General features: G+C 38.7%; 1 protein-coding gene across 2 annotated transcripts in view; it reads right to left on the reverse strand.

The window, feature by feature from the left end:
• ITGA8 (integrin subunit alpha 8) overlaps positions 1-25,283 on the reverse strand; it is a 120,958-nt gene that overhangs the window by 71,215 nt on the left and 24,460 nt on the right. For both annotated transcript variants that reach the window (XM_052803175.1, XM_052803184.1), the window contains exons 9-14: positions 24,194-24,237; positions 23,145-23,201; positions 22,904-22,956; positions 17,244-17,449; positions 14,849-15,040; positions 1,634-1,679 (exon numbers count right to left, since the gene is read on the reverse strand). In XM_052803175.1, coding sequence (XP_052659135.1) covers positions 1,634-1,679; positions 14,849-15,040; positions 17,244-17,449; positions 22,904-22,956; positions 23,145-23,201; positions 24,194-24,237 — 598 coding nt within the window. The remainder of the gene's footprint in view (positions 1-1,633; positions 1,680-14,848; positions 15,041-17,243; positions 17,450-22,903; positions 22,957-23,144; positions 23,202-24,193; positions 24,238-25,283) is intronic.

Raw genomic sequence — 25,283 nt, forward strand, 5'->3', positions numbered from 1 at the left:
TGACATATTAGACTTGCTGTCTCTGTTTAAGATTCTTAAAAAAATGAACATAATTTGGTTAAAGTAGAAGTTGATCTAGAATATCTTGAGCCAATAATAAAGTAAACTCTGTGTGACATGTCTTGAGACAATTGACTGTGGAAACCAGGAATAATCATTACAAAATTCTGCTGAGTATGTGAATATATAGTTGTGGTGATGGGAACCATCCCTCTGAATAACAATCTGTTATTAAATAATGAGATAATCTGTAACTGAGAGTAATTCAGAAGACAAGTGAAAACAAGAAAGGGTCTAAATTCTGGGTTTTTTAAGACAGCAGTACTATTTTACAGTAACTTACATAATCCTGGCAAAACCAGCTTATTACAAAATTACTCCCCTCATATTTTAGTCCACAGCTGAGCTTTTATGATTACTGCTCTATATTACTTCAGCAAAACATTTTAAAAAAAAATTACTTCCTTCATTTTTGTGCAACAGGGAAAACCTTTTGTTCTAGCTAATTTCACTTAATAAAATTCTGTTTCTCCAATATGACAAGTTGCATATTATTTGATACACTCTGGCCAGGAAACTGAAAGATTGAGGGCCTCCTGCTATGCGCTTTCTTAAATTAAATAGAACACATTTTTTATTGCTATCTAAAATACACACTGGGTCTAATTCTCCAATGTTTCACATCCTGTGCAGTCATTCATGCCACTGCAAAGTGATGCACTGCAAAGTATTTGCATGATTCTTTAATATGGCAGTAGGAAAATCAGGTCTACTCTGCAGCTACAGTGTTAGCTAAAATGAGCTAACATTCCTGTTTTACAAAATTCTTATGCTTTGACAAACATTCAGTTGGGAAGCAGAACATGCCTTCTCTCAGTCAGGTACTGTTGGGAATACAGACAAGAAGACAGACAGGAATCAAGAAATACGACCATATTGTTGCAGCAATGGATGGTGAAAATTTAAATGCAAAGAACTGTTGGCATGGCTGGACTAAGAGGGCAGCAGCAGATTTTTGTTTATGTATTTGGTAGTTTTAATTTATACTGCTAATCTAACAGTGCATTTAGTGAAAAACCATAGTCAGCAATAACTTTGTGATTTGTAAAAAGGGATCTTGTACAATTTTTCTAAACTGAAGCGAAAAGCAGCAGTTTTTATTTTCAATACATCGTTTGCGTCTTAATGTATATGACCTCTGAAGAATCAGAGTCACTCAAAAATTTCTTACTAGTACCATTCCCCCATGAAAGAAATTAATTTTCAGTGTTATGCTTTTTAAATTTCTCTCCGATGAGCTGTAGCAAGAACTGTTTGATTGTATAGGAATGTGTGTGACTGCTTTAAAGTTAGAAAAGACAACATTTTCTCTTGTCTTATTTAAAATTAACTGAGGACTCAAACATTCCAGAAGAAGATTATTGAGCTAAGACTAAGCATGGAAATTTTCGTTGAAAATTACAAGTTTTGAGCATGGGAAAAAAGCATTTGTTTCTCACAAGATGCTTGATTTATCATCTGTAATGAGCATCTTTTCACATTGCACCAAGGAAACACAGGAATGTGAAATTTGGTTTTTTGTAGGTCTCCCACCAAAGCTGTAAAAAAAAAATCCACTGTATTTACTACGTACCTGTAAACAACTGCTTTTCCAGCTCCAAATGCACCTACAATTAAATCTGGAAAAACAAAACAGCTTCAGAAGAACTAGACAGAAGCCTTTCATACTTTTTTTCCAGCCTAAATTAGATCATTTATATTAATAATGCAATAACATAAAACAAATGTGGTAATTCCTTTCTAAGTAATTCTTTCAACAGTGTACCTGAAAGAAAACATTTCACATTGTCAGAGATGGGCTCATAAATGTCTTGGTTGTATCCAGTAAGTGCCAATCTATTTAACACAAGGTCACCCATGCCACAATCTCGCTTCTCTCCAACTTGCATTAAAGGGGAAAAAGGATGCTGTTAACCCCTATACATTTTATTCCAAACGATTAATTGCCTATTACACAAAGAGATGCAAACCACTTTGTCATCACTCTCATACAGGTTGTGTTGAAAATTTATGGTGTTCCTTCCTGACAATCCTTCCCATCTGCTTTGGGTTTTAAGTAATTTATTCATTAATTTAAGCATTACATCTCTGTGGACATAAATACAATGCACAGGCGAGAGGATGGCTGGTTTCATAGTTTCTAATGTTTTCAGCATTGTAGCAGCATGTGCTAAGACTTAGAATAGTTATCCATCTAAAGCCATCTTTTTCCCCATCAGTCACCATTTGGAACAGATGGAGTCAACAACAGAAGTGCTGTACTGGTCCTTGGGCACATCCTTGTTATTGGACACCAGCCTGGGTTGGGAATCTACAAGCCCAAATATTTCCTCTTTTTGCCTGCAGTCCCCACACAGGGGTCTCTGGAAAGATCCAGACTGTCTTGCTGGACCACTCAGGCCTGCTGGAGAAAAGCTGGAGCCAAGCAGTGAGGAAAAAGGATCAACTTTTCTGCTGTCTCTAGCTAGAGCACAGTTCAAGAAAAGGAAAGAGCTTTGTTTCATTATCAAAGCCCTTTGTGTCTGCCTGGGCACCCCTTTCACTTCACTGTTGTTGTCATACAATTTGATTTACACATGTCCGATTCAGTAGACTGAATCTTAAAACAGACCTTGCAGTGGTACAGACTGGCAACCTAAATTGATCTAAATGACTTAATTAAACCAGTATTCAGAGTTGTAAACAAACCTTTCCTTGCTGCTTCCATAGTTTGAGCACTGGTTTGCTTAAGAAGTCATCAAGCATGATGCAAATACAAAGGTTTGATGCTAATTAGCTAGGTGGGTTTGGGCCAGGTCTGGCAGTGTGTTTTCCAGCGCTCTGTCTGCCTTTCAGATGGTCAGGGTTTCACAAGTTTAAACAAGTACTCCACATGAGCAACAGCCTGTCCTACAATGAATTCCATCGAATAATGTCCTAATAGGAGTAGGCATGGACAGTTTATGGGTCTGATCCTCTTTTTGTACAACATTTACATTTTTCTGCTTCCATTGGCCTTAGTGAAATATGCTTCAGGAACACTTTAAATAGCAGAAGAAAATTAGTGTTGTTTCTATCTCCTTTTTGGGACATTTATGAGTCCTTTTCATTAGCAGCTTTTATACACAACTTGCACACAGTACCAAAACCTAAAGATATTTTCCACTTACTTAAATAAACAACTGATTGAGACATACCCATCACCATAAGGGCTACACAGCGCACATGGCAGAACTTTCCCTGGAAGCTCTCTGACAGCAGCAACCATGGCAACCGCAAAAGATTTAACATTCTGTTGGTTTTTTGGGTTTTGTGTTTGGACTTTTTTGTGGGTTTTTTGTTTGTTTGTTTGTTTGTTTTAAGGAAAAAGAAACATTATGTTATGAACAGAAAGTGAAAGACAAGAAGGAAGGGGTTTCTGTTCTGCTGTTGTTCCCAGCTGGATGCTCTTTATGAATTCTGCAACAGACTTAACTTAGAATATGTACTGTTTCATACTAGACTTGATAACTCAAAAGGTTTCAGTACAGGGCTATGTTACGGCAGAGACAAAACAGGTAGATATCCAAGACTTATCTAGATCCTGGTCTTGTGATAATTTATTAACCTGATCTTTCATTAAAAAATAAAGCACTCCAACCCTTCATGGGCACAAGGAAAAGCTTGAACACACAACTTGAGTAAGCTTAATAAAATGTAGCCTGTTTGAATCTGAAGATAAAAAGAATGAGTCTGTCAGATACAGTTAGCCTCACTAGTACAAGTGAACTCTTCATTTCAGTATCTACAGCTGTGCGGACATAGGTCCCCGCTATCTTAGCATCCCCACTTTAATATTAAAGGGGATTTTGTACATTTGCTTAATAGTTAAATCCTGGTTTCTTTGAGACAGAGCCCAACTTATTTGAAGACAGAGGGTAATGGGTCTAGAGGAGCAATGATAGGCCCCAGCCACCGAAAGACTGGTTTTCCATGAGCAGTCTTCCCGCATTGCCACCTCAGCCAGGTCTGGAGACACAGCAAAAAAGATGAGGACATTCAATCATGGCACCATCACAAAGGCCATACATGAGCATACTCTAAGGGCAGCCAGGACTGTGCTCATCCTGCTCTTGTTTGGAAGCTCTTACTTTTTCCCTGACATGTCCTTTGAGAATTGGCCTAAGCCAAAGAGCTTGAATGAGTGAAACCACTCAGCAGGAAAAGTGGACTTAAGAATGAATATGCAAACAATAAAACATACTGATACCAACTAGTGACATCTACGATCTAATATAAGGACAAAGTCATTATATATTCAATCAGAGTATTCACTGGAAGATCCATTAGGGATTTTGCTTTGCTTCTACTTTTCCTGTTACAGAGCAATAGTTTCAGTCTTCTTTCTTTCTTTCATTGCCTTGTGGAGTGCAACTCCTATACCTATCATTGGAAACAGTTTTGAAGTTGGTATGAATTTATGAGATTTGAATACACATCAAATCAGAACACTTTTATAAGCCGAAGTTTTGAATTTGAATTCGTTGTGTTCTGCAGAAGAAAAGTTATTAATCATTTCTAAGAAAAAATGCGTGAGATGTCTAAATTATCTGAAGTTTGGCAACTTTCCCCTCCTAAAAATAGAGAGAAGTTGTCTTCAGTCATTGCTTGTTAACGCTACACACGCAATATCACTGATGCAAAGGTCACTAGCTGAAAAATAAGGGTTTAACAAGCAATTTGGAATTACATAGCAAAAAAAGGCAGCTTAACTACTTATAACCCTTCCAAACACAGCCTGAAGAAAAGCATATGAAAACCTTTGCTTCTTTGCATTTGTGAGGGGCTTTTTTCAAGCCCAGATTAAAATGTGTATAAATAAAGAGAGAAAGAGAGAGAAATATCAGAATCACAAAATGTCCTTCACTCCTTCTTTTCTCATATTTCATGTTTTCAGGAGGATGAATGATGCCGTAGATTTAAGTAAATGACCACTTTGCCTATGTCTTCTCATTGAGAAGATCCTTTATCAGCTGCTACCCTTCAGAGAAGCAGAGATCTGTATGGAGGGGCTGGTGACAGCAGCCGTGTGCTTATGCCTCATTGCTGTTGTGGAATAAATGAGCTGTGGGGTCACAACCATATTGCAAAAAACTAAGAAAACAAGCATGGAGTGACTCCGAAGGAATTTTCAACTTGCATTCCAACACAGCTTGAGGGTTGTATGCACTAAAATTCCAACTAGTGGAGTTCACAGAGCTTAATCCTGAAACAAGTGTCTTTGGCATGTACTTAATCAAGGGGCACTGTGCAAAGTTAAACAATCCTAATGTTTATTTTACATTTTACTTTGCTCTGACAGGAAGGCTTGCAAGATGTTGTCTGGTGAAGAAAATCCATTTTCTGAGATAAAAATATCATGAAAAGTTAAGGAAAGAGTATTCACAAATGACAGTGAAAGGTACAGTGGATAAGCTGGTCTCTTTACCTGCACCTTCTGCCATGTGGCTGTGCCAGACCTGAAACACCATGTGATAAAGAGCAGAAACTTGCCATCATGCTGACTAAACCTTCAACCAACTGGAGGATGTAGGAAGATCAACGAAGTCCTACCTCCAGTCTCAACAAGTTATATTCACTTATTAACTTCAGGAAATTTTTTGATCCCCTGATATTTTTAAGGGACATCTCCACCCCCTGTGAGAGATGCCGCCCCAGGGAGTCTGAGCAGGGAGGAACATGCAGCATGCTCAGCACCCCACACTTGGCTGGAGTCTGTCCAACAATCCCAAGAGAAATTGCCAAGGCACGGTATCTCATCTCACTTCATGGGGGACAGTGGCCAAGAACAACAGCCAATGGAGGACTACATAATTGGCACACACTTCACTTGTGAGAAACCCAAAAATGAAACGACAGCTGAGTCACCTCCCCACTGCAACTCTACCAGGATACAGGCAGGAAAGGGTTGACTTTATGGACTCAGAATGATTTGCTGACAGCTTTAAACATCACTTTGTGTAGTCTGTCAGTTTAATTGCATAGTATAAATAGGAACTGGAAAACAATTAGAATGCTATCTAAGTACAGGTGCTAATGGAAATTTCATAAAAGAGAGTGAGAAAACTGCGTAACTGGAAACTCTGCTAAAAAATCTTTGTGACCCTTTTTGATTTTTATTTCCCTCAGTGGACCAAGTGCCAAAAAAGCCCATGATCAGATTTCTATTTGTTTTCTAGGATTCCAGAGAGCACTACACTCCCAAATCTCAGTAGGAAAGGTCCAGAATAAAATTTTCTTTAAATGGCTAATACTTCAGGCTTGACTACAATAAAGGACACAGGATTCTCCAGTTCAGCCAACTTTACTTAGAATTTTAGTTAAATACTACAACCACCACCCAAACCAGAGTCTTCCAATCCTACCATTCTCAACTGCCTTGATCCTCCTCTGTTTTGCAACCATTTTGGTAGCAGGTATGTTAAGGATAACACCTAAGGCTAATTCATTTCAATGCTCTCCTTTTGTCTGAATGAGTCCCTTTCATAATACTACAAACAAATCCAAAAGAGGACAGTTAATGTTCTATCATTTTGTTTTCCCACAACTGGGGTTCATTTACCCAGTGTGCAAGCCAATAACACACAGAGTCAAGGTATTTTCAAATTAATTTCATTGATGTGCATGAATGGGTGCCTGTCTCAAGACAGCACCCCTTTGTCTCAAAAATTTCCACATTTATATACTTAAGTAATACATATTCATTGTTATTTTCCTTAGCGATTGGTTCTTTCTTCTTCACTCTTCATGTAAATTAGTGTGCAGACTCTGCCTTCTTCCTTCACTGTCTTGAGTGGGTGGTATCATTTGAGTAGGTGGTCAATGACTTGGTAGTCATGATCTCCCCCTGTAGGAATTACCTTTTACCTACTTCTTCCCTAATCTTGGCAGTTCCAAGCGGTTCTTCAAGGTTTATTGACCAGACCACAATCCATTACCTTTTCTGACATAAACATAAAGCCCCATTGTCTAGTAGTTAGTTCCTAAATCATACCTAGTTATTGTTTCCCTATTTTAAATATTAACTGATGGGGTCTGTACACAGGACTTTAGCAGCTCCCTGGTTATTTTAATCATATTATACATATTAATTGATAACAACTTCAGTAAATCCCTACTTACTAGGATCAACTGCTTTATTCTTATATTCCATTGGGCACAATATTGGGATTTCATTAAGTATCTCAAAGAATTTTAGAAAAGCATACCTGTAAACTACACAGATAATAATTTGCCACAAAATTAACATATTTGTAGGAGACTCTTGACTTGTCACTACATTTTTGATTGATTATTCATGTGAAAACATAATTAGCTGGTAGAAACACTTCAGCTTTTCTGCATCTGCTGGCAGAATCCACGCCCTTGTTCTGGCTCCCACGCTCAGCAGTCCCCTCTTACCAGAGCAGATGCAGCTTCTCATTGATTTAATTTGTTTGTCTTCCACCAATCTCCTAGACCAACTTCATAATTTAATCATCACTAGATTACGATTTGTGATATTGTTGGCACAATGCCTGTTCTCAAAAAAATTGTGAATGCTGAAGAACCCTTGCCTCTTAGAAGGAAACTTGAGGGTTTTCTTCCTGCTGTTTGAGTTAATGTACTCAGCAGATGGAGCTGTTAAATACTCCTATTTCAATAAGATTAGACTGGATTACTGAAGTTTTGGGAAATTTTGTCTGATTATCATGCTTGTTTCCTTCTTAAAATGTTTCTAGAGTCATTTGTTTATATTAACTACATACTATTCTTAAGATAATAACTGAGTCCAAAATAACAAGGCATGAAGGTGCCTTTATACATTTCCCTGCGCTGACAAAGGCTTCACTAAAAAGAATAACCAAAAGAACAGGCCAACAGCTGTGTTTGTTTGCATAAAACCAGGATACCTTGAAGATGAACCTTCAGTGGCACTGACTCCAGGGTGACTCTCTAAGTTAACAAGGAAGACTTACACACACCTTCTAAACAGGCAGGGAGCAGAAACAATAGTGCATAATTTATTTGAGCAATTAGCTAACTAACTAATCAACAGTCTTTGAATACTGAATTCATCTAGAGCACTGCTCTAAATCCACGCACACTGTTAAAAGAAACTGGTTAAACCATCCTGGTTCACAAACACATTTGAAGAAACCACAGTCTGCTGGATGGTATGCCACAATAAGAAAGCAAGCTTAATGAGTTGAGTAAGTAAGTTATTCATTATAAACTACTTGCTCAGCTATAATCAGCCATTAAGTGACTGAACATATGCTGAAATGTGAGGGTGGAGACCTTACAGCCTCCAAATGCCTAAGCCCTGCACAGATAGATGAACCAGCTGGAAGTGCAGCACCATCACCCAGATAATCACAGACTCCAAGCACTCAGTGGGGACCAGCTTTGAACGGATGCCAGAAACAAATTTATTTCCCATTAAACAGATTTATGGATTTCTTTTGTTCCTATGAAAATTGAACTATGCTAGTAGGAAAAGACAAAATTATAAATAAAATAAAGTACAACTCAAAACACATGCCTAAGCTGAGGTCTCATTCCCTGCTCCAGGCCTTGATGACACAAATAAAGCTCAGGACGGTGGAAAGGGGGCCTAAAAGCTGCAGATTTAGTGGTGAGTGGAGTGGAAGTTGTGTTGAAAGTTATCATTATGTTGCTCAGATATTTCAGTGTAGAAGACAGCCAGGAAGGTTGTGCTGAGGCAGGGAGTTCAGAATATCTTGGGCAGACCTCGAAGAGCTGCTATTACAAAGAATCCCATGGCTATATAAACTGCTACGGCCCTCATCAATGCAGCCTCAGATACAGCATGATGCTGCTTTGCCATGTCCTAACCTTGGCACTGAAAAGTGCAGCACAGAATCTTGCACATAATTCCTTCCAACTGCCACTGTACTTGCACTTAAACTGATGAAAAAAGCCCATCTTTTTCACTCCATTCACTGCTCCCCCCATCTATTTCTTTAATTCCCCCCCCTTTTTTTTACATGACTGTCAATCCAGAGTAACAGCATTAAGTCAGTATTTACTATAGCAGCATAAGATCGGATACTCTCCTTTGAATATGACCTTAGAACATGAGTTGTCAAAAAACTGTGAAATGGATTGTCTGCTGAAAGATGTTACAATTATGTCAGTGGTAGTAAATTAGTGCCACCGAATGTAACTGTGTGCCTATCTATCTGCACTGTCTGTGGTGGTATCACTAGAATGGCCCTAAAGCAGTTGGCCCATGCCAATTATTAGTCTCCAAAAGAGAGCATGCAGCAACCCTGTTTTGGCAAGAAAGTGAGTTTGATAGTATGGACATGGACTGTTCAGTGACAGTTCAGAACCAAAGAACAGCATATTTACAGTGTAGATGTAGCTTAAGAGGATTAATTGGTTTTTTCCTTCAAATACTAGGTATATATTGTATACTGGAGAGATACTGAGTATCTCAGGTTAAGTATGGTACAAAGCTTGTCAGTGTTATGCTTGGAAGACTGGGAAAGCTGCACGTTGTTTGTTCCCCTGATTAGTCAAATTAAAAAGCACAGAGCTGGCTTGGTACATTTAATCTATCTGACTGACATGCTTAATTTGCCTTCCTCTTACTGCTTCCCTCACACCAGCCTTAGCCAACTATAAAGTTTGGTCAGGTTCTGCCCTAACTCTTACATGATTACAGAGAAAGCAGCATCCATCTATTCATTACCACCACCACCACCATTTGGCATTGTAGATCTTCTCCTAGGTGAGGAACAGCACTCTGTTTAGGGCTGAAGGTGATGAACACCACCACTGAGAGGGCAGCAGCCTGTCTTTAGAGTGACACAGCTGTTAAGATGATCAGCACAATTTCCTGCCTCTGCTGCTTCCCAGAGTTGAAAGTTTCCCACTACCTCTGAGCCAGCGAAGCAGAGACTACCATATTATCACCTCTGTCTGTGTCGATAAAGGAATAGATCTGGGCACATAACATCTGGAGTGTCTGCAAGTATGACACAATTTACAGAAATCCTTCCCTGGAAAGCTGTGGAGATGTAAACCAAGGGTTGTGCTTAGTAACAAAAACTAATCTTTCCTGTTGAAAGGTTAGAAAAACCCCTGTATTTCACAATGCTGAGAGTAGAGGTCCATTACTGTTACAGTGGTAACATCTATGCCAGGGCAGCCGAAGACAGATGGTCATTACACTGACAGGACTGCTAATGAGATGGAAAAGCAGCCCTGTCTGTATGCTGACCCTACTATACGAAGTTTCATTTTTAGGTATGATGTTGACTAGGTGGCCATTCAGCTGTCTGTATGCTGCACTTTGTGCAGTGAGTGGCTACACAAGTGAAATAAATATTGTCAGGGCATGAGCTTGAGCACTGTGTTGGTACTGTCCACATTTTTATATTGTTAGCACAGACTCTGGTCTGATTTTAGTGTGTGCGAGTTCGTACTCTCCCAGATAGTGGCCAGGAATGATCTTGGGAACAGCCTGGGTCAAGGACCTTTTCCAAAAGGCAGTTTGGATATGGTCATCCTGTTTCAGTGGGCAGGAGGGTTTCATCTGGTGATTGTGAGTTGTGCTGTGCCATGTAGCCTCAAGACCAGACCACAGTTCCTGGCCCACTTTATTTTCTTGCACAAACATAATCACTGATACCAACAAAAAAGATTTGAGAGTGTTGTTTTGTGAAGTACTAATTCTAGTTTTCTTCTCAGTAGGGTAGACACAGCTTTTTTTTATGTTGGGTAAGTTCAAAACCCCGGTCAATGGTAAAATTTTTATTAGAAGCAATGCAATTAGCCAGACATAAATCACACTTCACACACTGCTCTTTATATAAAAATATATGAAGAAGAGGCAGCAGTGATGGCAAACTGAACCATCATCTGGTACAGCAGGACTGGTGTGCCATTTGCATCTGCATAAGGAACAATTAAGTAAATTAGGGTTCCTTCCACAGGATTGCTAAAACTACATGGCTGAGGGAGGGAATATGGCAGAGGTCTGTAAAATAAGAGTGGACTAAAGAAGAATTGTTTACTGTCTCTTCAGTATAAGAACTAGGGCACATCCAAAGAAACCCTCCAGTGGAACATTCAAGACTTGAATGGGTTGCAGTGAAAAAGAATTACTTCTTCACAAAACGTGCAGTTAGGCTGGGGGCCCCTTGCCACAGGTTGCTGTGGGTGCCAAAAGTTCACACGAGTTCTAAACTGATTGGTCACATTCATGGAAGAAAAGTCTGTCAAGGGCTACTAAATTTTAAGATGCCACCTCTGACTCAGGAACACCTTGCTCCTCCAGTTGGTTAGAGCTGGGTGAATATTCTGAGAACTATCACAACAACTGTACAATTTCCTTGCCATCTGTTGTTGGCCACTGCTAGAGACAGGCTACGATGCTAGACAGATCTTTCATTTGTATCAGTATGGCTGTATTATGTTCTTCCCTGCCTCGGCTACTCCACCATTAAACCTGTCCATGATCAGTTTTCTCTCATATTTATCATGCAACTGGAGTTCTGGGGGACAAGAGGATCTTCCTCTGCCTTTTCTAGATAAGACCAGGAAGCAGGAGTTGGTCTCTCTCCCTTTGCTGGCCAAGAGTTACAGGAAGAGGAAGAAGGAGAAACCACTCCTCCATCCACAGGAAAGCAGGAGGATTTGAACAGCACTGAGTATTAGGCAGCCTTTGTCTGCTCCCTATTTGCTTCTCTGTTCTTGAGCTTACCCTGGCCTTTGGATGAAGGGAGAAAGATATCACTTCCTGTACCAAATGGCTGCTCTTCTCCAGAAGGCTAATAGGTAGATCTCAGCCTGAATTGAACTCCCAACCAAGAGAGGATTTAACCTTTGTCCAATAGGAGAAAAATTTGAGTGTGATTCAACCTCACTTTTTAGGAAACATATTCCTCAACTTGTAACTCAGTCTATAAGAGCACTGGTTCCTGAGCTCAATATGGAAAGCCCAGGATGAAGCTCAGTGGTCTGTGACAAGAAGCCATACAAACAAGTAATCTCTTCTGGCTTCTAGGTCTGTGACCTGTTCAAAGAACATTATTAATACATGGTCTGATTTAAAGAAGGTCTGAAACTCTAAAAGTTCTGAAAATGCTACACAGTGCATTAAAAACGAAATGGCAGTTAACTCCCATCACTCAGCCTCTCATTTCCTAGCAAGGATATATATGCCTGCCTCATGAACAACGTTAGGTGCAAGGGCTTGAGTATGTTATACAAGCACAGCTATAGTTATATGAGTCCTCACAAACTGGTATCAGTCCTGAACTTCTTGTAAGAGTGATCCCTTTTTTTGCTCATACGTCTTCACACAATGCTTGAACTCTAGCCATGGAAGAGCTAATTTCTTGGAGATTTCTGAGAGTGATGAGTCAGCATAATTTGGTTTTATTACTTTTTTCTTTTTATAAAATGGTTGATTTTATAATATACACATTAAAAAGCTTAAATGAAAAATTTTGAGATTTTTTTCTAATCTTTCACAACCCTCTTTGAATCACAGTCACAACCAGTAGTTTGGGAAGCACTGAATTAAAGGCTAGTTTCCTAGACCTTCTGTAGCCAGCAAATACTCTGCCTCTCAGCTGACATCTAAAATAAAACTTACTTCCTATTCCTTCCAAGTTCAGTCCCTCATTTCCTCCTTGTACAAGGGCTGCCCTTCAGCATTTCCGTCAGGAGGTGAAGAAGAAAACCTCTTTGACACCAGAAGGATTACTTACTTCATTGCCCAGTGTGTTTGTCCTGGACTTGCATTTCCCCATATTATTTCCTTTCTTTTTTTTCCTCTTTCCCATAGGAAGGCATTCTTTTTTTGTGCTAATACTGTGCCATGGTTGTGCTATTTTTACAGCTCTGTTTTGGTGCTTCAAGTCTTTGTGAATTAAGGAAGAAGTGGTTGACTGACAGTAAGGTTTTCTTCTGTCGCTTTCTGACAGGTTTTCACCAGTACTCTGGACTGCTCATCCAGATATTCAACTGAGGGATGGAGGGAAAAGCTAGTTATAGTAAATGCAAGGGTTGGGGTTTTTTTGCTAAAATAGGTAATTCATGTAATAAAACCAAATCATCTAACACATAGTGAGCTGATATCACAATGTGAAATTTTGCAACTAGCATGATGCATAGTGGAGCCAACCGGGACAAGTAGAATAACTCCAAGAAATCTCACAACTCAATTGACTATAGGAGTTCCTCAGTACACATTTAGAAAGATCGTGACCTATCCCCCAAACTTTTCACAAATTAGCTTAAAAGATGCTCCACATAAAGTATGCTAATACACTAGTGAAACTTCTATTCTTCTTTCTTCCCCATGTGACTCAAAGAAGACCTGAAAGAATTTCTCCCTTCCCTCTCTCTATCTTTTCAATCTTAGAAATGTCAGGAATGCCATATCCTGTTTTCTTTGGTTTTGCTGGGGGGCCTTGTGAGTGTTTTAGGAAATGTTTAAATGCTGAAACTTTAATAAAGAGCTCCATTGTCCAAAAGAACTTCATTAGTCATGGACAATGAAAGACTATTAATAGCAACATCAACAATATGCAAACAAAAAGTCAGAACAGTGTTTAAAAGCCCTACCTTTTCTCAAATGCTAAAGATCCTCTCACTTCAGTCTTCTGATAGCCTCACTTTATTACTCTGCAGTCAGCTTTTCTGTTTGTAGAACTGTAATTTCTATTGTAAACACCCCTTCCCAAGAACTCTCTTCCGCTTTTGGAAAAAAGACACCTCTATCAAGGTTTTAACAATCCATCACAAAAAGGTAAAAGAGATCCCATTTTTGTCCCTTTGAAAATCACAATTTTCACTTTTGAAACAATACAACTTTTAAGAACACTAGCCTTGAAATAACCCAGGCTAACAAAAGTGACTTCATAGTAAATTAGGGAAGTAAAGACTATTAGCATTTTATTGTGATTAACCTTTCAAAATAACAAAATATGATGTTTTACTGCACACCCTTGCTAAGCCTTCTGAATTGTGATGAAAAGAAACAGAACAGATTTGCTTCTAGAGGAGAGAGAAAGAGTAAATACAAGCACATTTAAAATAGCTCCAACATTCAGACTGCTTAGACGCTAGGAACATGCCTCAAAAAAAAAAAATACTTCCCCCATGAAACTCAGCTAATGTTACAAACTTGATAAATTTGAATGCATGTCAGGTAAACTAATAAGGAAGAATCAAAACTAAACTAAAAAGGAAGACTCCATACAGCAAAATGAAAACATAAAAGGAATGGAAAGGCCCAAATGAAATATCTGCCTTTATGCAATGTCTTTGCACTCTCTGCTTTTTTGTAAAGCAATCAAAGCCATTAAGATTCTATATATAGCTCAGTGTCTCTTTGGACAGCAAAAAACAACTTAGCAACACAACCAGGTCAACCCCTTCTTCTACAACACAACATGTTTTTAATTAAGAAAGAATGCCAGGATGAAGGAGACCTTACAAGTTCAATAAGCTGAGAGCATTCAATTTTTGGAAGTGGGGGGAAAGGGTTAAGGTTTTTATTGTAAACTTCACATGTTTTAGGTTAATGTAACTATTTAAGCCCTTTCTTGCCTTTCTGATCATGTCTTTTGACAGGAAAGGGAGTATTTGTTTTGTCTGATTTTATCTCTCAGGAAAGCAAGCTAGAACTATCCAAAAATGTCTCTTCTTTATTCTGACCTCTGCCTTCCAAAAGGAGCAGTTTAGGCATGATGCATTTTCCAGAGAATGGAAGTATGAAATTCCCTTTCTAATGGAAAAATCTTACCTGGGTAATCATTCTTGTCTACATCTGAGTCTCCTCTTAGAGTGAAGCCAAATCCCGAAGGCATGGACTGTGAGGCCCAGGCTCCATTGAGAACCTGGGAAGGGTTAGTATTTAACCCATTACTGTATCCATTGTAAATGAGCACTTTCCCTCTTCTGTCTTCTCCTGCAAATGGTGCACCAATAGCAATATCTGCAGTGCAACAGAAGAATAAAAAGAATGGGCACAATTAAAATAGAGCAAAAATGAAGTCCCTGCAGGAAAACAGACATAAATGGCTTCTGCTATATACATGCAAGAACTTCAACGTTCTGTACTTTTGTATGGATTCAAGTTTTAAGACAAATATACAAAAATATTTGTAGTGTCTTTTCTGTGTCAAACTTTCATGACAAAAGCTTATAAAATCATCCTATGAAGGGGTTATTGCATTATAGTAAATACCCTGTCCACACTGGATTCCTCCACCATATTTCCAGGGCATGTAATAAGCTTTAATAAACCAAGATCTAATGAATGCCTGCTTCTACTTCCATATTTTTAAACAGACACAGATTTTCCTTGATTTCCTCTATCACCTAATTAATAAGGAACAGCTGTTAGTTAAAATTAATTTTCTTTTTCCAGATAAAATATTCAACATAGATAAAAAACCCCACCCCCTCAAACATCCAGTGTTTTAGTATGCAAAAGAGAACAATGGAATATGTTTTCATCTATACAAAGCCAACAGCTTATTCAGAAATGGGAATAGTACCGAGTCAGAAATTTAACAGGAGGCCTTGGGCATTATGCAATTAAGCACTGCAATCCTTAAAAAAAATGAGGAGGCATTAAAACATGCCATACCCAGGAAGCGGAACTCACAATGCTCTTAGTTCCTATGCATGGGATGTGGAGAGAATCATGTGTCTAGACTGAGATTCAACAGCTGTACTAGCTGAGCTATCCAATAGGAAATACTAGAGGAGGATACATATCTACAGCTCTCATTTTTAGGTTCTGGTCTAGGAGCTGATGCTGGACTCCTTTGTTAAACTTGACTTCAGCTCCTGGAATTTGTACCTTGACTCTAAAGGCAGGAGTGCACCAAACCTCTACGACTGGCACCTTCAGTTATGAAGCAGAAGACTTTGGCTCTAGATCCATCTTAGCCTTCTCTTTACAGCGAGTGAGAAAAGCAGGAATGTCTCCTCCCTGCCTTACCAGAATGCTAGAGAGCAGGGATACCAACCTTCCCTGCCCAGAGATGCTGTGGGTGTCTGCTATTGCTCACAGGTAGAAAACAGGAAGTCTCCACCGTGGGGTCCAGCTGGGCTGAACTCCATGGTGGGATTCCAGGACAACCCAATGAGGGTATTCTCAGCAGTCACAATCCAGTGGCTTCTACCCACAGGATGGTATTTGGATTTTGTGTACTCTGAACCCCAATACAGTCCTATGGCTCTTGACATGACATCCCTTGCACAGGAGCCACACGTTGGTTACATTGCCTTAGAGTCTAGAGGCTACAGCACCATGAAAAACAGCCCTCAAGTTAAGGAGGTGCTGAGTCCATTAATTTTTCCTTAGTGGGCCAACTCTCTTTGAGGCTACTATCAAAATACCCCCTCCAGGAAAAACTCCTTGGGGTTTTAGATGCAGAGATGCCTGCTTTGCAGATCTCTAACATCCTGGAAATAAGAAGTAAGGAAATGCATACAGGGAAAACCAAGGTGCTACTGACCATGTCTAGGAGGCTAACTCTAGGTGCTCAAGGCATCCAGGCTATCTCAGATAATTAAGCAAGTTAGTGTACTTGGACTGTTTTCTTGAATTTAGGCTCCCAGTTAACTTACATGAACGTTTTGGTGTGTGGGTGTGTGTGTGCTATAGGCATTTGAAAAAAGTGCCATTATGCACCTGTTTCTTTCGGTGCCTAAGTACCAATGGAAGTCTGATTCCAAAATAGTACATCTGCACTTGTCCAATTCTTTCACTGTGGGGAAAAATGCTCCACTTAGTGACCCTTGTTCAATTCTCAAACTCATCCAAGCATTTGAGGAGAGAAGGAGAACTCTTGCTTTTAAAAAAATGCAACATCTTAAGTAAGTATTTAAATTTAATTATAGTCATAAAACAACAGATAATATTTTTATTCAAATGAACATGCTAATATTTAGTAAAAAATAGCACTGTAGTCAATATGACTGCCCTCTTATAGGTAAGATTTTCATGGTTTGGCCATCAATATCAGTTTCATTAGGATTAGTGTAAATTCTCGTGACTTTCAAAGGCAGTTACATGTTAAAAAGCCGTTTTCAGCCACTGCACAGACACTTCATATTCACTGCTTAGCCATTTTTGATTTCAATGTTATACAGAGATATATATTACTACATTACATATAATTTACCATTATATCCATCTTGATTGAGATCTCCAAGGTGCGTGATTGCACTGCCAAATCTACCAAACACTTCAGTGCCTGTCAAAATTTGCGCATCTCGGAAGATGAAAGCACTTTCTTGCAGGTATAGATAAACTTGCCCAACTTCTTTAGGCTTGCTCTCAAATTCTCGTTCCATAAAGAGAGGGGCGCCAATTAAGATATCATCTAAACTGGAACAGTCAAACAAAAAACAGTGTCACTGAGAGACTTGAGTGTAATCAACACAGTTCATGTATTTGTTAAACAGGAAGCTGATAATTATCATAGAGTCATAGACTAACTGAGGTAAGAAGGCACTTCTGGAGTTCTAGTCCAAACACTTGGTCAAAGCATGGTCAACTAGGGAAGGCTGCCCAGGGCTGTGCCCACTCCAGTTTTGAATATCTCCATGGATGGAGACTCCACAACCTCTCTGGGCAACCGCTTCCAGTGTTTGATCACCCTCACAGCAAAAACGTTTCTTCCTAGGTTTAAACAGAATTTATTGCACTTCAATTTATGCCCACAATAGACACTGAAAAGCTATACTTTGCAGTTAGTGACCCAGAAGTCAGGAATTTAACTAAGAGGGGGGGATCTGTGTTACTAGAACAAATTCTGTCCATCTATCTTCCTAACAGTGCTAGTGAGAGACAAATTTTAGTATAAAATCTAGCTTTTAAAAATTATACAACAGTAAGTGAACAAAACAGAACAAAAATTGCCACCTTCCAGCAGATTTTTGAATTAATATACATGAAACACGGGTAGAGCATCAATTAATGTAGAATGCCTCATCACTAATTCAAATGGAAGCTGGGAGACAAAGCCAAAGCTTTATTTCTGAAAACACTTCTGAAATTAAGTAGTTGCAGCACTCACGTAATTTGCTGTGTTAAGTATTAAAGAGAAAGGACATCATAAAATCACAAAAATATGAGGCTTAGAAGGAAAAGTCCTTCTGTCCATTTTGCTACTCCAAGAAGAATCAGTAAAAGAAGACAGACTAATCAAAGGACATTTTGCATGTTGTTGTTCTAAACAGGGGTGTTTTGAAATGTTACCAACATTTATTTAGCAGGAAAAAAAGACCCTTTACTGGACAGTAAAGAATAAAATCAAGCAAGATTGATAGACACATAACAAACAGAAATATTCTTAATAGATTATTCTGAGATATGAAATGATAGTATTAATTTCTGAAGGTTGCTCAAGCCTTTGTAAACTAATAGGACAATTCCCATTATATTCAGTGGGCATTGGTCATCCATATTAAGGAACTCTGCTACTGCAAATAACTAGTACTACTTGATCCCAGGATTTTTAATTTGGAAAACATATTCACTTGCTCTAACATGAAACTTTGTTCAAACTTTGTAAAACATGTAGAAAACTTTCTACTCTCAATTCATCATATTCCTAATAGCGATGTTTTCACAAAGGCTTTATCCATCAGTAAACCAATTAGTAAAATTGCACTACATTGTTTTTCCCAATTCTGATAGAAAAAAAACCCTGTATGATTTAGGAGTAGCTCAGCTACTACTTTACCATACATATATACTATGGTTCTAAGATATATACCATAGAATTTAGTACAGAATATCTCATCTACAAGCCTTTTAATCGCATTGTAGAACTTAAACATTCTATAAATTGTGACAAAGTACTTCTAGAAATGTTATTTTTCTATGAAGTTTTATAGTATGTTTCCATAAAGGAAACTGTAATTCAAAATGTTAAGTCACTTTGGTACAGTTGTTCTATTCTTTATATGTCAGATTTTACCCCATGGCATGAATAACTAAAAAAGGAAGGAAGCAGACGCTGCTTGACATCAAAGGTAGGATTTTCCATTCACACTAAACATCAAAAGCCCTCCTCTACTAGTGGAAGATGTTCGTGGTTTGGACAGAATGTCAGCTGAAATGGTTGCCATGAAACAATAGCAACAACAAAAACAGATCATGAATGTTCTTTTTATTACAAGTTATTTTACGTGTGCCATATACTAAAAGCATTACACAGTAGCACTATCATCAATTATTATATTACATAGCAGTCCAGATATTCCCAGTAAGATTGGGACCCCATAGTGTTATGTGTTGTATAAACCATGAAGTAAAAGATGAGCTTGGCTCCAATGAATATTTTACAAGTGAAGGATTGTAAGATTAAGGGAAGATTTTTTTAGAGGTGGTAAGGAACCAAAAGATTCAGAGCCAGGAAGCTCCCAGTACATCGATGTAAAATAAGTAGATACCTAGATACTTTTAAAACTCTGGTCCATAAAGCAATATCCAGAGTTTCTAAAATGGTGCAGAGAGAGGCAGACTATCACCCACAGTGGCCTAAAATTCTCTAAGCAATAGCCTAACCTAGAATACAAGATTCAACAGGTGAGACAGAAAGCAAGCAGACAGGAGCTGGAGTCTGTTGTGCAGGGATCACAGCATCTCAGCTGGAAGTGCACAGTGCTGGGTTATTTTTCTAGGAAAATTTCTACTTTGTTAAAACAAATGACAATGACTGTATAAAATGCATGAATAGTCCAGGTAGCAAGGACCAGAAACCAGTAGCTAAGATGTCTCGCCTTCTGATGTGCTGAGGGAAAGGTGGGAGGAAGGCAGTCATCTAAATTACATTGACCTATTTCTAAACTGGTTACGGGCAGCAGAGCTATCTGGAACACCCTCAGCATTTAGTTTGCCTTCCCTCCAGGTCTTAGCATGTCCCACCCACACCAAAGCCTTCCTTTCCTCACCCTCTTGATCTTCCCCCTTCTCAGTTGGTGCCAAGCTCTGTAGGTCGAAGCAAGCTGCTTCAGCAAGTCCTGTGCAAGAAGGAATTCTCCCTCAGGCAATGCTAGGGGTTTGGTTTTGGTTTTGGTTTTTTGCACCATCACAGCAGTGTACTATAACCAGAGAGGAAGGATTCTTCAGCTACCCTGCTCTCTCTTGGATCTTCATTTACTTATTCCTGGTTTCTCTCCAAGTGGGTAATAAGCAAGCAATTGCTACTTACCATGCTTTACAGTCAGTTTTACCTTCCAGCTCCTACAGTTTAAGTATTTAGACATCAAGCAGTCAAGGGGGGTCACTTGTTGGGTTATAAATACTTATGTGATTAGAATCATGCATTTTTGTTGGTGAAGGAGGATATTTCAATTGGCTTTTAAATTGTAGGAGTTTATATTTACAAAATTGGAGTTCTGAGCCAAATTCAGGTTGATGTGATCCCCTTTAAAAGGCCATAAAAGCAAAGGAAAATCAAAAGCCCCTGGACAGTAATATTAAACCATAAAGTGCAGTTCAGTTTGCAGTGGTATTTTGAACTGGTTCATTAGATTTATTTCATTACTGCACTAAGATGTTGAAGTTCACATAAATTATATGTTTGTTTTTGTTCCAGCACAGAAAGGTAACCAGCCAGTATTGCTTCCCTTCTGATAAAAAAAAAAATCTTTAAAAAGAACAAGCTGACCACCTGCTGAGACTGCATGCAGTTTCTTTGTATCCTGCTGAGTAATAAAAAGCAGGAGTATGGGAAATGTCAAGAGGTCAAAGTATAACTATGGGAAGCTTTGATATAGGCCAAATAAAAGACCAGTAAACAGTACATTTCACTATTTTATTGGACTGTTTCAGTCTAAATTGAAAGTGTTCTCTTCTTTCTTCTTTACTGGGAAAGTAGTCTGTAAGTTGATGGCAAAGCTTGTTGTTAAGTTTCATCGTGGATTTCTCATTATTAGCAGCGGCAACTAAACAGTAGTTCAAACAATATCCTCAATTTCCCTGTTCTGCCTACAATCCTGATGTGGTGCAGATAAAACTGCAAGAGTCACTCTGGAACACCTGCAGGACTGCTGGAGCAGAAGGTCTACAGAACTTTTTTCCCAGGATGAGCCTAATCTTTGAGCCATGTCTTCAATCTTATTACAGCAAATCATCATTCCTATTAATCTTTTCGGCATGTAACTTACTCAGGTTTCTCATACTGATAAGGCCATCACTACCTCCTTTATCCTTAGCTGCACAAAAAACCCAAGGAATTTGAAGTGGTCATTTCCCTTTTGCTTTTTTTTTTTCCTCTCTCTGTTTTACTCTCCCTTTCAGATAAATATTTCTATCGACTGTATGTGCAAACTAACAAAGACAGACTACATATCTAATCGGACATGTTTATCAAGTAGAGCTTTTTGTGTTTTGTTTTCTGTGGGATGTTTGGATCTCAGAGAGAGTCATTAGATTTCTTTTAAGATATATACTGGGAGACCACACAAGCCTCAACAGCAGTTTGATTATATTATTGACATAAACTGTGGTCTTAGAGGTACACAGAAAATATGAGACCTGCCAAGTAACCCTATGGTCCACAGGAAATAACCTGCACAGGAAATAGTTTGGTTCAGTGAGAAGTTAAATAGCAAGTTCCCCGAAAGTCTAATGAGTGTCTATTGCAACTTAGATTAATGTTTCTCCACCCTTTCACATTAGTAATGCATTATGGTAGTAATAAATGAACCCTGACTCTGTATAACATAAAAATAGGAATTTTCAAAAGCTATGGTACTATGACAAAATTTCACCTCAGAAACTTGGAAAGATTGGAGTACTACGAAGCCACCACAAAAACTGTTGAAGCTTTTCTGTTTGTTTGTTTTTGTTTTGGAACTGCAATAATATTTTATCACCTTGTTACTTTTTTCTTGTATTTCTCACTCTTTAAAGGGTCGCTAGTCACTGATGGGAAGCAATGATTTAGCCCAGAAAAATTATTTAATGCAGTATGTTTAAGCACCTAATAAGAAATAACCACAAGAAAAGAATATGAAGTAGACACATCTGAGACATTTTGCAATAGGCAAGAGTATATCACAGCTCTAAATATAATCCTGGCTCACCTTTGGGCAGATTTCCAAGGCTCTGAGCTTCAGGCATCTTTATCTCCTTGCTAGAAAGCTAGTATCAATAATCACTTACTAAAGTCCTGATCTTCCAAAATATTTAATCCGACTTTACATGAGTTCAAAGTTAGCAAGCATTTTGTTCAACAGGGCCTGAAATCCCTGAATGTCTTAGGCATGACCCTGGCAGCTGAGCAGCATTCTCCCTCAGACAAGCACAATGCCTGTCAACAACTACGGGCCATAGACACTTTTTGGTCCTCTGGATGGTGAAAATGGATGCCCAACCAGCAGCTGCTGGAATGAGGAGCTGATGATATTGGAAAGCTTTTAAAATTGAGAAGTGAAGCTATGGACGGTCCACATGTGAGAAGACTTACCTGCTTTTGAGAATGGGAGAATTTTGACTTTCACCTATCTCTTCCCCGCAGTAGCTAGCACTGTTTATTCACTGTTCTTCTACCTCGATCTGTTTCCTAAGAATTTGGTCATTCCCACTCTGCCACGCTGCTTTGAATAAATATTCAGGAAGATAAACTCACCCAAACTAGGCCTGCAAATACTTGTGCCACTGTGATTGCACAAAAATAAGCCTATGTGAACAGTTAAAATTAGAAAAGCAGAGAAGCCAAGAGAAGCATTTTGAGGTATGAAGCACCTGAAAACCTATGTTTATTAATAAATATCAGGCATTGCTTCTATGAATGTTCAGTGGAGCTGAATATATTTGGTAACCTACCCATCATTGTTAACATCAGATACTGCAACAGTGTACCCAAAATAAGACGCCATCTGGAAATAAAAAACAACAGATAGGCTTTCATATCAGATATCAATTTTTAAAATTTTTTTTACTGATAATCCTCTTTGTTTCTATGGTCATTAATTCTAAAAAATATTTTATATATTCTTGAAACTATGTTAATGAAACTACATCCTCTAGAGAAGTAATATTTCATCACATAGTTGCTTGACATTACCTGTTCACCAGTGAAGTTCTGGATAAAGGTCAAGTCTGAGGAATTAATAATTGAGACCTGGTAACAGAAAAATATGGAAAGTTTCAAGCACACATGGAGATGCTACAGCATAACATCACTGCAAACCAATTTGACACATTGAAGGATGGTCCGAGTGGCCAAGAAAAAACAATACTTTCATTTCACCACAGTTTTCCTGTAAGATCTTGAACAAATCACTAAGATTTTATGAGTCTCAGGTCCCCCATGAATAAAAGGGGCAAAAGAGTATTTTCCTTCCTTACTGGACACGGCGAACAGCAGGAAATCACAGACTATCAGCTAATCAGTGATGACATTAGTACGCATGAAAACATGAACTTAGAACATAAAGAAATATATGCATACATACATACATATATATATATATATCACACCCCCCCCCCCCTTTTCTCTGAAAAATGGTATGAATAAGTTCCAGAGACACAAGGAGTTTTGGGTCCACAAAACTAGCAGATGTGTCTGTGGCTGGGATCTCTGTTTCCCAATCAGGTTAGTTCTGAAACTTTTTTCCTATGAGGTAAAAGATGTATCCACACCCATAGATTGTTTTCTTCCTTCACTTCTAACTGCGTATCATGACTCTCTGCATCTGGTATTCAGTGTATATACTTAGAGCGGTGAAAATAAACACTGGGTATGAATAACCTGAACTTGGACTTCTCTCCACTGTGGACACAGCATTGCATATGAAATATGCTAACCTATGGGTAAGCTCAGGTCTGATAAAGCTCAGTGGGTATAGTGATACTAGTCACACTCCAAGTATGCTTGTAATTGGCTATTGAAAACAAACTTCAGAAAGGACTAAGTGCTTAATATTCAAAGCCCAAACTGGTAAGGCATTTCAACCCAGCCAGGTAAGCCTGAGGGTGAAAGTCAGTGGCAGTTTTCTCTGATTAGAAGGCTTGGGATCAAAGAGACAGAAAATATAATGTAGACTTTAGTCTTCCAAATGGTCTGACTGCATTCTCACTATAAAAGGGATAAAGTGTGGCTCCAGTACATACATAGCCAAAGTTCTGTGCTCCCCTCGGGACTCCAGCAACCAACTCTGAAAAGATAAATGATCAGCAGTGAACTGGTTATGCTGTCATCTGAGTGGTGCATGCAACATGCATCCCACGCCACTTAAATTCTTCCTTGACGTATAACCCTTAGGAATTTGGGTTTTTATCTTATCAGAAACACCTGCAAATCACTTCAAGACATTAATTCATAAGATTTTAACATTCATTCAGTGCATCCACTTGCATGAAATATTACATCTTAACTGTTGAATACACTCATCCAGAAATCTCTTTCTGCCGAGCATTACTTAGCATAGCACAGTGTAATAAAGCTCTAAGTACAATTCAGCTTGTTACCTGACAGCTGTGGATTGATGGAACCAGAACTGTTTGTGGCATCACACACTACAGTACAGAAGTCAAACACAATTGTCCTTACAAATAACCCTTTTCTTTCTGGCTGCACAACAGTTTGTCTCATCTGTTACTTGGCTTGATGCCAGGAAAGTGTTTTGACAAGTTCTGCACAGGCTATCTGAAAGCGTTACAAGGAAATTTTTTGTGAGCGGCATTGCGGGAATCCATCGAACAAGAACATGAAACATTGGACCTAGCTGCATTCTAGGATATAATTCTGCTCAATGGTGAAATCTTAAACAACTAGTGGAAAAAATGGAAAAAAAAGAAGAAAGGAGCAAAGTCACAGCCTGCAGTCTTATTGTATAAACCTTCCCTCATTAGGATATCCACATCAGAAGACAGCAGCAGGAACTTCAGATACCAAAGCACCTCAGACACCTTCTTGTATTGACCTAGCATTCCTCTGTTCTTCTCTGGGTTTATATACTCCGCTGTGGTTGATTGTGTTTGGTCAAGGGGAGATGGAAGTAGTAATGAAGGACTGAACAGGACACAAGATGATTCCCAGGTCAGCCAACAATGCAATTCTTTGTGCCAATCGTTCACGTGACTTACTGATTCAAGAACCATCCATTATAAAAATATGAGTATGCATCAAAAAAAAAAAAAAATAGGTGGCTGCAGCCTTCCATTACCAGGAATGCATCTTTTTTTCCACATTATAGCACTC

The sequence above is a fragment of the Harpia harpyja genome, chromosome 1 (genome assembly GCF_026419915.1).
Source record: "Harpia harpyja isolate bHarHar1 chromosome 1, bHarHar1 primary haplotype, whole genome shotgun sequence".
Taxonomy (NCBI): Eukaryota; Metazoa; Chordata; class Aves; order Accipitriformes; family Accipitridae; genus Harpia; species Harpia harpyja.